Here is a 13,752-nt window from a genome sequence, read left to right as displayed (position 1 = left end):
GATAGCCCCTTATTGTAGGATTGTCTGAGGGTCTTAAATGAGTTTCACTGATTAAAATAACATCTGGTCGATACCTATACCTATATGTGAAATCTCGGAGTTCCGGAATTTTGTTTTTGAGGCCATTTGCGTTCCAAGCAACTATCTGAAGAGATGCTGGAATGAGTTTGTTACTATTCATTTATGAGAGCTGTGAGGATGACCTGCGTTTCACGAAGAAATCTTTTAGTGGAGGTTTCAGTAGGGTTTGATAGGCTGAAATTTTGTAGCATGTTTGCTAGTGAGGCCGTGATAATAGCTGTTAGGTTTTTAGGTGCTGTTGGTTGATTTTGTTCTGGAATTGGTCTAATTGTATGGGTTACATCGGCATAACTTCTTGTGTGCTTTTGGGTGTCTCTACTATTGGAGGTCTCCGACTGTGGCCGCTGAGTCTCCGGTTTTGATGTCTGGGCATCTGGTGTTCTTGTACTGTAGGAGGAGGGCTGATTGACTGCCTCCATCCGTCTGTTCTTTGGGTGCTGAGTACATCCTTTGTAGTTCGCAGGATGAGGGCCACTGCAGTTGGCACATTTGGCCAAGGTGGTCCTCGGCTTTGTGCAGGTTGGGTGGCTGTCCCCACATTTCAAACATCTATATTCTGCTCTACAAAGATTCTGGGCATGGCCAAACTTCTGGCACCTGTGGCACTGCCCAGTAGATGATCTTTTCCGGAGTGGTTCTGGCGTGACGATGAGACCACAAACTGTTTTTAAGTTGTAGATATCCTTGTATATTTTATGAATCTCAACTAGGACTAATGGCATGGGAGTCTTGTCTGCTTTGTATATTCTGCTGACCTTGACTGGAGGCAGATCCTAAGAATTTAGGTCAGCAGCTATTTCTGCTGTGTCAATGTCTTCACAGACACCACGAAGGACCACTTTTAAGTTTTTTTCGGAGCTGAGCGCAAAGGTATGATACTGGATGCCTCTGTCGTCCAGTTCTTTGGTCAACCTTCTATAGTCTGTCACTGTTGCTGGCTGGATCTTTATGCCTTCATCCATGTTTTTGGCCTTAATGAAGCCAGTATGCAGATTGGACATTGTGGATCTTAAAGCTGCCCACTTATGCTTTTCTCTAAGGATGATCGGAGGTACTTTTCTTTGGGAGAAATAGCGGCGTCCGAACCCTGAGAATCCTGTTCCATTTCAGTATTGTCATTGTGCGGTTCATCTGTTGTTCTTCGCTTTTTGCGTGCGCGCACTTCTACAAAGTCTGAAGGAGTAGAAGGCACCGATTCTAAATGATCTTCAGCGACAATGTCTGAGACACATTCGGGGGGAAACGTGTCATACAATTTCACTTTTCCCGGCCAATTATCACTCAGCAGCTTTCCTAGTCTAAAGAATTCCATGTATACTTCCTCGAATTTGGTCTCATTCAGAAGTTTTGCCATTTCAATAATTTAAAATGTGTTAAGACACAGACGGAGAAAGAGTAGAAATTTCTCAGGTGTCCCGAGCAGGTAAAGGTAATCCTGTGGACGTTTGAGGGTCCACTAGCAAATCCCGTAGACACTCTTAGGTGTCTACCAGCAATAAAATGTCACTATAAGAAACAAAGGCGATACCAGCGGCAGTGGGCCTAGCGTATCGCCCTTGTAATTACAAATGACTTACCTGGATAAAGCACTAAGACTAGTTGCGGTCAGTGGAAAATAAAGTGACTGTTTATGGTAGCAATCAATTAACTACTATTACTAATGAATAAGCATAAATAAATCGCTAAAAACATATCAATCAAATTCACAATTCATCATCAATAATACACGACACGACACACGAGCCGCCATCCTTTTTCCGATCTATTTTATTATAAGACTTCCCATGGATCGTTTAGATTGGTAACAGCGTGAATTCTACATGGGTGTGTATGTAGCTACTCTCAAATGTGTTCAGAATTGGCTTTATATCTGTGAAGGGAAACCGGAGAACTCGGAGGAAAACCAACAGCCACATTTAGACTAAGACTAGTTGCGGTCAGTCGGTGATTGAATGGTGGAGACGGAGTTGTAGAACAGGTGCCCTCCCTGGGTGTCAAATAATAACAATAATAATTTAGTGCAGGGGATAGAGAGAAAAAGCGAACAGCTGATGAACCATATGCTAATTACCACCGAGCAAGCCCATACGCGCCACATGAAATTCATCATCCACACATAAGTTGGGTTGTATATGTTCACTGGGAACTGGCTTCTCCCTTTCCTTCATTCTCTCTCTCTCTCTCTCTTTAACATTACCAAATTAGATAATCATTATACATGAATTTTAATCAGCTTTATCTTCTTTCAATAACTCTTCAGTTTTTTCTTAGTTAAAAAAAAGTTTTGTTCATGTAAAAGGTTTTCAGACGTGTGGTCCAACTGATAGAATCTTGAACTTCCGACCAACAGTCTGATTTCGAATCCCATTATGTCTGGATGTTTGTGCAGGTGGTAAATGATTTCATCGCTATTCTATATGCTGAAAGCTGAAAATAGCTTTGATATTTAGTATCTGCAGTCAGTGGCGCACTCAGGATTTAATCTTGAGTGGGGAGGTGCGAGTTGAGTAGACTATTTGAGAATAGACATTATGCATTGCATACGACCTATGACTGAGCATCTGAAGTGATCGCCAATACATGAAACCCGTGATCTCCTCTGGCCAGCTCCGGCAAACGAAGTAGCTCTCGGTACCGCCCGACCACTATCTCGTTCGCCTTGCGTTCACAGCGGCCGTGATTCCCGAAAGCTATAGGGTATTCCCACCTTATGTGACCGCTAAGTCATAAGTAGTATAGAAATAGAAGACACGACACAACATAAATAAAACAATTAATTTTAATTAGGAAAAGATTTTTGGAAAATTTTCTAGTTTTTTTTTTTTTTCATTTTCTTTTTTTGGGGGGGGGGGTTCCCCTGTCCCTCCCTGCGTGCGCCACTGTCTGCAGTAGTGTTCCGGGTTATCTATTTCTTAACCTACCCACTATATAAGCACGCTGCAAGTTTCAAACATTCATCATAAATGCATATATAACTATTGCAGACACTTTTGAAATTAATTGAAAAGCACGTGAAAGACTGAAGAAAATTCGCGGAACAAGAATATGAGTGGGACCGATTGTTTCCTATGATAAAATAGGCCCAGTTGCAGTAACAAATGTTTCGTGGTATTTTTCTGTCATCTCATTTTCTTCATGTCAAGAAATCGCGAAGAGAATAAAGGAATCCTTTTATAAGTTTACAGCTTTTCAACGAAGGTTTTAAAGTTCAGAAAGTTTTCTCTTATTTCACTATGTACACTGAGTTTCCACTTTATTAGGAACTCTTCCCCATATAGGAAATAAACCATCTTTGAAGACGTTGTCACGCAACTGCGATTTGATATATATAGAGCCGATAGACGGAAGGGTATCCGACGGTTCTGTTTGATGCATTAGAATGAGTAAAAGACATGGCTTTAAATGTTGTATGTGATGTTGGTGCTAGAAATGCCGGTGCCAGTATCTCGCAAACGTCTACTTTTCTGGGCTTTTTATGCATAACAATGTTTAGGATGTACCAGGAGTGGTATAATAACCAACTTCAAGTGGTATAATAACCAATGGAAACAGCATTGATGCATGAGGTCAGAGAGGAATGGTAAGGATTGTGAAACGTGTCAGAAGGGCCACAACCAATTTAATCTTAGTTCAATACAGCAGTGGTGGTTAGAACATCGGAGCGCAGTTCCTTGCACGCTCTTACTGAGGATGGAGTACAAGAACAGATGACATTCGGATTCCAATGCTGCCAGCTAAGAACAGGAAGATGCGACTTCAGTGGGCATCACCACCACTGGGCAGCTGACGAGTCCTGGTTTGTACTGTATCATGCTCATGGCAGAACCAGAATATGGCGGCAACAACATGAGGCCATGGACCCTTCCTGCCAAGTGGTGACAGCTCAGGTTGGTTGTGGGGATGTAATCGTGTGGAGAATATTTTCTTGGGGACCATGTTAGGTTCCATGATACCAGTTGAATCCCACCTGTATGTCAGATCCTATCTTAGCATCGTCGCTGATCATTCTTACCTATTCGTGGCTGCAGATTACTCGTTGTGAAATGGGTACTTCCAGAAAAATGCGCCATGCCACAAAGCGCGTAGCGTGTTGAAGTGGTTTTCAAGGAACATGACAGCGAGTTTCCTTTACTTCAGTGGTCAGCTCAGTCTCGAGATCTCAACTCAATAGATCGTTTCTGGGATGAGGTGGATCGAGTAATTAGCAGCAGTAACGTGCCGCCCTCTGCAAAAGTTGGGTAATGCCATTGTGAAGGCGTGGACAAGCATCCCAGAGGAACGTTTTCGATACTTAATTGAATCAATGCCATAGAGAATGCAGGCCGTTCTTAAGGCAAAAGGAAGTCCTACTCTTTATTAAATGCTGTTCTTAATAGTGGCCACGCAGTGTGTAAGCTTTCAATGAAAATACGTCAGTTAATAAAATTGAAATTGAAGTGACTAAAATAAAACTTAAAAAAAAATAAAATATCTTAACATCGTCCAGCTACTACGATTTCCAGCTGGTATCATACCCAATTGGCACTGATCTTCCTCCTGGAAACTAGTTTTTCATCCGGTTTCGGTTTGCCTCAAATAGGCAAACCGAAACACGCGTAATTAACAGGCATAATACACTGGCCTCATAGCCTTGGTTTCTGATCCCGATGCTGACTTGTAGAAGTTATCCTTAATTTTCAGACAGTTGTATCATAAACTACACGAAGCTTTCTGCATTAACGCGTCTAAAATTCTGGCTAGGTTCTTCTAGAAAGATTTCTACTGATTATCAGTGGGCGGTCGTGTGTTTGTGTGTGTGTGTGTGTGTGTAAATATTATGTAAGTTTGCTAACAAAGTGTAATTTTTAGTTCCCTTTTCAAATCAAGTTCCATACATGCATTTCCGATCTGCCTACTTCTCAGATTTAAGGAAATTCTCAAAACTGAATCTTGTTACAGTTCGATTAAGATACTTAATCAACCTCATGCATAGTTTAGACCCACCCTATTAAAATAATATATTTCAAAAAAAGTTTCACGATATGTCAACTGTGATTATCATTATTACTTAATGTTCATGGAATCCCCAGACCAGTGTTTCTCAAAGTGTGGTACGCGCACCCCGGGGGTATGTGGCAATTTTCGGCTATGCATCATTAACGCATGGAATCATATTTCTCAACAAATAGTGCAATTAACTAACTAATGAATCACATCTCCCTTCCAACAGAAACTGCTGTATAGATTCAAGCAAAATCATATGTTGTCGATGCAACATATGGTTTTGCTTGACACCACCCGTCGTGAACATGTTAAAACTAAGAAATATATAGCGGATCTATTTCAGATAATATGGAAATCGGTTGAAGAGAATTAGCGTTTCAACTCAACTGTTTTGCTAAATTATCTTTGGTTCGCGCGATCTTTTGTTAATACCGCACCAATCATATGCACTTCTTCATAGCTGCTTTACGTATTGTAAATTACTGGTAATTTTTGCTTGAAATAATGAGAAAGAAGATGACGTTATTTGGGTAGATGACTTTGACGATGCACACAAAGAAACTGTTCTCGATGCCTAAAGTAGCGATAGCGAGTAGGAGCTTCTTGGTAAGTCACACCATTTGCAGTTTTTTTCTGAAAACTTTAGTTTCCGAAAATCCCCGCATATATCTCGCATCACGATTTTTTAGCTTTAATTTTGGGAAAAAAGTGCTAGTTATTCGAGTAAATACGGTAATTTTTTTAGCTTTCAAATTAAGTATGGATCATTGGTTAAGGATTGGATTTATAAAACCCACAAAAGGATCAATATGGCAAATACAAGTAGCTGTAAGCAACAAGAAAATTGATATTACATCTCGATCAAATGAAATTGACAAGAGTATGTTGTCTGACATCTCTAGAGAACCAACTAGGAAGAAGATGAAAAATCTTCGTATGATATGAATTGCTTGAATTGTGGATTTTCATGGACTGGTAATGAAGAAGAACCTATTCCAATTTTTGTTCTATTCAAAATAAATCATTTTTTGTTTACATTAACAAAGAAATTCAAATAAAATAGACATTTTCAATGAAATATACTTTATTTATTATTTTGATAAGGGGGTACTTGGTAATAATAAAAATTTAAGAAGGGGTACGCGGATATCTGAAGTTTGAGAAACACTGCCCTAGAATAATCATAGGCGATCACTAAACAATCTGCAGCTAACTCCTTTCCCAGGGTTTTCAGGTTATTTAACTGTTAGCTAGCCCATGATACTAAAGTACATTATGTACTGCCAATTTACAATATTTTCTTGGCGGGATTCATTAAAAGAAAAAAAAACTGTTCAATGCTTGTTAATTGTTCTTTGGTCATAGTTGTAGCAAGTCAGTTCTTTCTCTGCCCAATATTTTAACCATACTCTGTATTACAAGAACATATCTACGATTTTCGCATTAAAGATTTGAGAGTCTATTATGTGTCTCATGGTATTAAATATCGATATTGCATTAAGAATGTTCTTAACTAAGAACATTCTTAATACCGTATCATTATTTAGAAATAATTGTAACTTTTGAGGAAGGAAGTCCAGTCTCTTACTTTTCTGATTTTTCTTTCAAGCAGTTTTCATTAAATCCGTTCCCTAGATATTTAAATAAACTTATCTAACTTATTTATCCGCAAGAATGCAAGCACTTTTTTTTTTTTTTAATAGCCTACTGTTGATTGAAACACGGAAATCAACTCGATGTCTTGTGTTTAACAAAAACAAACCACTCCCACGCCTTAATATTCATGGATTAATTTTCTTGCGTATTTTCGTTTTCATTCACACTAATCATTGATTCACATCCAGGCATAGGTAGGGGAGGGCGGAGGGGGAGGTCTGCCCCGGGCGGCACCTTGAATCTTTTTTTAACTTTTGCAGTTAATTCTAAAATACAGTCTCGAGAACTCAGTTCCAAATATTGTAATATTACTGCGAATTTTCCTCACAATTGCTGTAAGTGTTGCTAGTTGTGAGAGGAGTTTTTCTAAATAAAATTGATTAAGAATTACCTACATCACTATGAAATAGACTTCGTCAATATCATCGACGATTTTGCTAACAGAAAAGTAAGAAAAATAACATATTAGAATGTTGAAATTAAAGTTTTACTTCAAAAATAAACATAGTGTTTTAATTTATTTCCCTATACGTCGTTTTGACTTTTTGTAGTATTTTTGGTGTATATTGAGAGGGGCGGCAAAAGCTCTAGCTACACCACTGCATCCAGGGTCGTCTAAGTTAAAGGCTGATCAAATCCTCTCCAGGATGCCTGTTGTTATGGAGTGAGCATTTGGGGATATGGAATTTTTATTCTGTTCGAGCAACTAAAATGGGTCATGCATTCAAATCTTTAGAAAGAGTTTCAGCAAGAGACAAAAAAGTGGTCTACCTATCCATCGTCCCTGACGCGCATGCATGTTATGCTTAGCAGTTAATTTGCATCTGCTCACGGGTCTTAATAAATTTTAGAAACATATTAAAAATATCCCACGGCGAGTCTGGACTCTATGAAGGTTTGTAATAACAAATTTAGTTTGCAGGTGGGATTGCGTAAAGTTGGTTACCAAGGCAACGTGTCTTGTTTTTTTAAAATAATATGCATGCACAAAATTCGGATTTTTTCCCCTCTAAAATTGCGTTTCCATAACTGTAATTTTGGAAGTTTTGATACATTATTATTTTTTTTTTTATCCACCTCCCTCGTCCTCAAAGTATTCAACCCTTTATATAATGCAATAAGTACATCTAATTGCATCGAACATACGTAGCTCAAGTCTATAACGACGATGCCCTTTTTGAATTGAATGCTCAAAACAAAAGTTCAGACGATTATAGCAGTAGTTTTACATTCTGGTCTTTCGATGCACAATATATCAACGTGGATAATAGATCCATTTCCAGGCAACGTCACAGTGTGCATTGGAGGACACGGTTGGATGAATGCCAGCGAGTAAGAGTCCTCCGCATAGTTATATTCCAATTTTTGTTCTTTGCTGGTGTGCACTGTTTTAGATTTGAAGCTCTCAATCGGATAAGTATATGAAGCCAAGATCATGTGCAATTAAATTTTAACTGATCTTTTAAAGAAAAAGATCTAATTAATGAAGCAATATTCATTTTATAATGAACTTTTATTTATTTATTATTTTTTAAAATAAAAGATCTAGTAAACTCCATCGGTTGACTCTTCCATGAATGCAGTTTCGTGCCTTCATGGATTCTGTTGTTTGTTATTATTATTGCTGCTATTATTATTGACATCTCCAAGAACTCATGGTGGGAAGCCATATCACAAATTCACTTAATTCCATCTACCCGTCCCTTAGATGTATTTTTGTATCACGTACTTGTGTCCGTCAGATATATTCGGGAGATAATGTAATTCTTAGCCCATGTTATTAATGCAATCAACTCAGCAGTTGGTGTTTATTCCTGCTTCGTTTCTGTGTCTGAGACTGGTTAACTCACTTTCATCTGGAAAAGTACTTATAAGTTTCACACATCTTGATAAGATTCAAATCCATTTTTTTTTCATCCACAGGTAGCAAGCATCGCTACTTCGTTCTTCTGTGTGTGTATTCTTAGACATTTCTTTCCTTTCTACTGTCATATACTGTCAATCACCCAGAAGAGCCGTCATTTATGGACGAGGCCTGAAAAAAACAGATGTGGCCAAATCAAAGGAAGATTCATGCAGGTTGTTTCGTCTCCCAAGACGTCGAATATCAATAAAAATTCTTCAGAAGCGGTCGAATTCCGTTTTAATGTCATTTGGAAACTTAAAAAAAAAAAAAAAGTAAATCATGACCGATTTCTCTCAACAGTAATTAACTACATTTTTGCGGTTTAACATTTAAAAAACATCCAGTAGAAATATTTTTTTTATCAGTTCGCAGCGATGCGCTGCAAATCGTCTGTTTATTAACGGTTTTTATTGATATTTGCGCGATTTGTTTAAAAAGAGAGCTAATTTATGGTTGCTAGGAAATACCATTACTCTGTGGTCTGTTTTCATTACATTCGAACTTGTTCGTGACTTAACTATTCAGTGTGTGGGAAAAAATTATTTCTTGCAATTTGATCAGTTCAACATAATACAGATATACATAACTAATCTGTTGATTTTGAAGAATATATTTCCGTTTTTTTCATTTGAGGAGAAGCATTATATTATCGAAAATGGCATCAATGTAAGGAAAATATATATTCAAATTAAAGGCATGGATATCCGTAACGTATTTTTTTTTTAATGTAAACGTGTATAGTTTCTTTCAAAAATGTAATCTGGTTGTTTAATTTTAAGAAAAATTACAACAAAGACATGAAAAAATGAAGGAAAATATAGGGGTAGTAGAGGTATTAAATATATTGCAAGAGCTTGATACAAGCACTGCAGTCGATTTAGATATCTACAGGCATGCCAATGAAATCTCTGTCACTAACCTGGTTGTTTAAATTGAGTCTCAATATGAACGCGATTCCGAATGGGTGAGGTGGGCAAGATAATGCCATTATATAAGGATGGCGATAGAACTGATATAAATAGTATAGGACGGTGAGAAATTCCATCCATTGGTGGAATGTAGTGACAGCAGCGTTAGATAAGGGGAAACGAATATACCATGTTTCTTTCAGATTTTGCCAAGGCATTTGATAGAATTCTGCACACATGCATGAAGTTATTATATAAACTGAAAGGTATAGTGTGCAGAATGGGCACACTACCTTTCAGTTTGTATATTTGTTTGTATGGCTCGTGGATTGGAGAATGGTCATCTGACAGTATCGGTGATGTATGGAGGAGCTGAATCTGAGAGAATGAGGGTAACTAGTGGAGTACTGCAGGGTTCTCCCCTAGGACCACTGCTGTTTAACTTGTATGTTAGTGACAGTGAGGGCAGTCTTGGAGGGAAATTTTCATTATATTTGGATGATGCAAAGTTGGGTTGGGTGAAAAGGGACATTTCTGGTACAGAATTCATGCAGGCTGCCATGAACAGATTCTGTGGGCAAATGTTTTCAGTTTAATGTTGCTGTGCATTTTGGACTGAAGACATTGTATACTGAGTATTACATTAATGAAAATTTACTGCAAGTAGTTGAAGCTGGAGGTAATGGTGGACATTAAATTAAACTTAAGCAGCCACATTGCAATGATGGTTAAGACAACATTAAATAATTGCAAAGTTGAAATGAACAATAGTTTGTAGGAATAAGGAAGTTATTCTCCCAGCTTGCAAATCCTTGATAAGACACACCTGGATTGCTGTGCTCAGATATAATCACTTGGGGTCCATGAAGATCAGGAAACAGTTGAAAAGATTCAACACTGGTTAACCAAAATCATATCTGACTTGTGGAACTTTTTATGCAAAAACTAATTGAAGGAGTTTGTGGCCTTCAAAGTTTGAGGAGAGAAGATATGATAGAAACATACAAGCGTGTAAAGAGATCTTAGAGTATACATACAGAAGAAATTTTGCAGCTAATTGCAGATATGAGAGAACTCCAGATCATTCCTTGGAAGCAAGGGGATGTGATCAAGAAGCATGTGAAGTCCAGGTTCTTTTTCATGGTATATATTGAGTGAATGGAAGATACTGCCAGTGAAAATTGTGAGTGTGCATCTCTTCAGTGAGTGTTTTCAAGGAGAGGTAAGATAAGTATCAAGGAATTCACCTTAGGGACCTCGAGGAGTCCCCCAACTCCCTTCACAGGTGCCTGCATATAATAATAATAATAATAAAGGTATATCAGTTTTCAATGAAACAACAGAGAATAGAACTTCTTTAAAGAGATGTTCCCAAACTTTTGCAGTTCAGGGTGCCCTTAGTGTCTCAGTAATTTTTTCACAGCACTCATAGGCCAAAAGAAACTTAACAGTTCTGTTTATTAAGTAGTTACGTCCAAACTTACTAAGTATTTGTGTCCTTAAAACTTGTTGCCATTTGAAAATATAATGTATAATAATAGTTCACTGTAGTGCCCAGTTTGAGAACAATTGCTTTAGGTTAATGTGGCTATCTTTAGGATTCCATAGTATGTCGTATATATGGAATGCACAAGAGATCACTTGAACATTTTATTTACTAAATATGATGATCCCTTGAGTATCAAACCACAGCGGAAAAGCACTTTGCCTACCTAATTGAAGGATAGATAAATAAAGGCGCAATTAAAAAACAAAAAAAAATACTTGCAATTAAAAAAATTCCTTTTTCTATAATTGCTTACATTTATAATATTTAAAAAAGGACTTATGCTCTCTTATAACCAATTATAAAAGCCTTCTGGTGCAATATGTATTTGGTCATATGCAGCACTACAATACATTGATATTTCCAATCTTAAGTTCAAGATTTGTTAGTAAAATAAATCCTTTATGATGCTTTTTATTCTCCATAAGGAGTAGGATCTTTTAGCCTTGACTAACTTTTGGAAATGAGGGAGGCACTCTTCGCCCTTAGCCATTGCTAAAAGTTGAGCCTTTTTGCATTGATGATTTTAGAAAATTGGATCAAGAGTATAGCTGACAACTGCTGCCATTTCATCATTCTAAATCCTAACACTTGTGTTGTTGTCTGATATAGTGTAAATTCTGTGATCACTTTTTCAAGGTGTAGGGTTAAAAATTCGAAACTGATGTTGAAAAAAATTCCTCCAGAAAATGTTCCCCTAGTTGACATAAAAGCCTCTAATGGTTTTTCTTGAGGTAGACATTATAAATGCTCCCACAAGGCTATGTACCCATCTTGGTGACAAAAAATTTTTTCTTCCTATAGTGAGAGTGTTTTTTTTTTGTTGGTAGAGCAATTTAAAATTACTTCCAGTGCAAAAAAAAAAAAAAAATTCTAACACCTTGTTGTGATAATGATTGTGTTACTATTAAAAAATTATATGTGATATGTACATGTGATTAACAAACACACCATTTTATGATTGTCTGGAATCTACAGTCCACTCCTTGAAATTAAAAGCTATTGGTTCAGACAGATAATCATATTTTGTTTATCTTTCTTGGTTTGTTTTCTGCTTTTCAGTTGCTTCTTTTTTTTTCTGTTTATTTTTAATTAATGAAAAATATAACTTGGTTGACTATTCACATTGCCAGTCCATCCTCATTCATTCCCTATCTATGTTTAGAGATCCCAGATCCCATAAAATGCGGTTTTTGGCTAATGCGTCCCATTGTTACGTCATTAAGTCCCGCACTAAATTGGGCGAGACAGATAAAGTGAAGTGTACCATTTGTGGTGGCTTGTTTAGCATCGAGCATGACGGAAAGTCCGACATTACCCAGCACATTGCTACGAAAAGACATAAATCTGCATCTCGAGCTAGTACAAGTGAAAAAGTCAGTGATTTCTTTACCAAGAAAGACATGTGGGAAGTAGAAAAGAATCTTTCTAAGGCAACTTAAAGTGGCTTAATAAAAATATGCAGCCTAACAATTGGATTTACTATTTGTTTACTTATACTTAGTAAAGTGTGTGTGCATAGTAAACCTTACCACACACACACTTGGAAAGTTAGAATCATTTTGTAAGACTAGTATATGTGATAGATGCGCATACTGAACTTTCACCCTCAGTCATAAGTGTCCCGTATTTTGTTCCAATGTGTCTGGGATCCCTATCTATGTTAGAAGTGTTTTCCACTTGGTTAGACTATTATAAATTTAGTTTAATCCTTTATCCAAGTGTAAGCAAACAAAGTTTGCTCCTGAAGTATCTTCAGGACTGAGGCAACTCGTGGTAAAGGTGGACCAAGCACTCATCACTCCTTGTCTTAATATCTCCCATAATGCAAAGCACATCTCCTTGCAGACATATATATAATGCTATGCATTAAAGAAAGGGCCACTACCCAGACTGGTTTCAATCCTTATTGAGGTCTCATTAGTGGGAGCCAGACCCAGAAGTGATGATACCAAGGTGGAAGCAATGAAGAAGTCATATTTACCTCTACGAGTTGCCAAAAGGTGTCTCACCTTATTATTAAATTACTCCGGATTTAGAGAAAGATGTTGGAAGTTTTTTTCACTTGGTTAGGCTATAATAAATTTAGTTTAATCCTTTATCCAAGTGTAAGGAAAAAAAGTAAACCGTCTCACTGAACAGAATAGAAGCTGAGCACTATCAACATAAGAAGCATCGATGGAAAAGATATAGAACGCTAGAAGAGGAATTTCAAAAATATATTCAACATAATTCGTGTTACTGAGTAATAGAAAAATCATAAATCGGTGATATACTTCTGAATAACTGATGTGATGATTTATTCTGAAAATAGTGATCAGAAAATAAAGAATAGGCACAATACTGCACCAAACATAATATTAAACTTGGTGAATGGCAAGTGGTTTCCCAGTAGAGTGATATTAACAAATTTCAAAATGTGAAATGGAAATTGTCACTTATTTGTGTCTGTAGTTCCATTAAAAGATGCATGTAGTGGGTGGGGGGGGGAGGAATCTTTCAGTCATTAGAAAAGGCAATTTATATGAAGGCAAAGCTGGTGCTATTAGAGGCTGGTTGCTTATTAGAGGCTTAAACAGCAGAGGAGGAAGTGAATCTGATTATCTACAGAAAATATTCTTGTTAAACGACAATGGCTTAAGTACAGAACCTTGTGTTACTCAACAGAATCA

At 37.3% G+C, this 13,752-nt stretch overlaps 1 protein-coding gene across 3 annotated transcripts in view; it reads left to right on the top strand.

The window, feature by feature from the left end:
- Sms (spermine synthase) overlaps positions 1-13,752 on the top strand; it is a 250,094-nt gene that overhangs the window by 48,760 nt on the left and 187,582 nt on the right. For 2 of the 3 annotated variants that reach the window (XM_090403752.1, XM_090403751.1), the window contains exon 1: positions 9,162-9,292. The exons of the other annotated variant lie outside the window; for it this stretch is intronic. In XM_090403752.1, coding sequence (XP_090259878.1) covers positions 9,282-9,292 — 11 coding nt within the window. In that variant the 5' untranslated portion in view covers positions 9,162-9,281. Of the gene's footprint in view, positions 1-9,161; positions 9,293-13,752 lie in introns of those variants that run through there. 3 annotated transcript variants of the gene reach the window in all.

The sequence above is a fragment of the Typopeltis vanoorti genome, chromosome 14 (genome assembly GCF_054136105.1).
Source record: "Typopeltis vanoorti isolate ZY-2024b chromosome 14, IOZ_Tvanoo_1.0, whole genome shotgun sequence".
NCBI lineage: Eukaryota > Metazoa > Arthropoda > Arachnida > Uropygi > Thelyphonidae > Typopeltis > Typopeltis vanoorti.
This window is presented reverse-complemented; position numbering and strand designations above follow the sequence as displayed.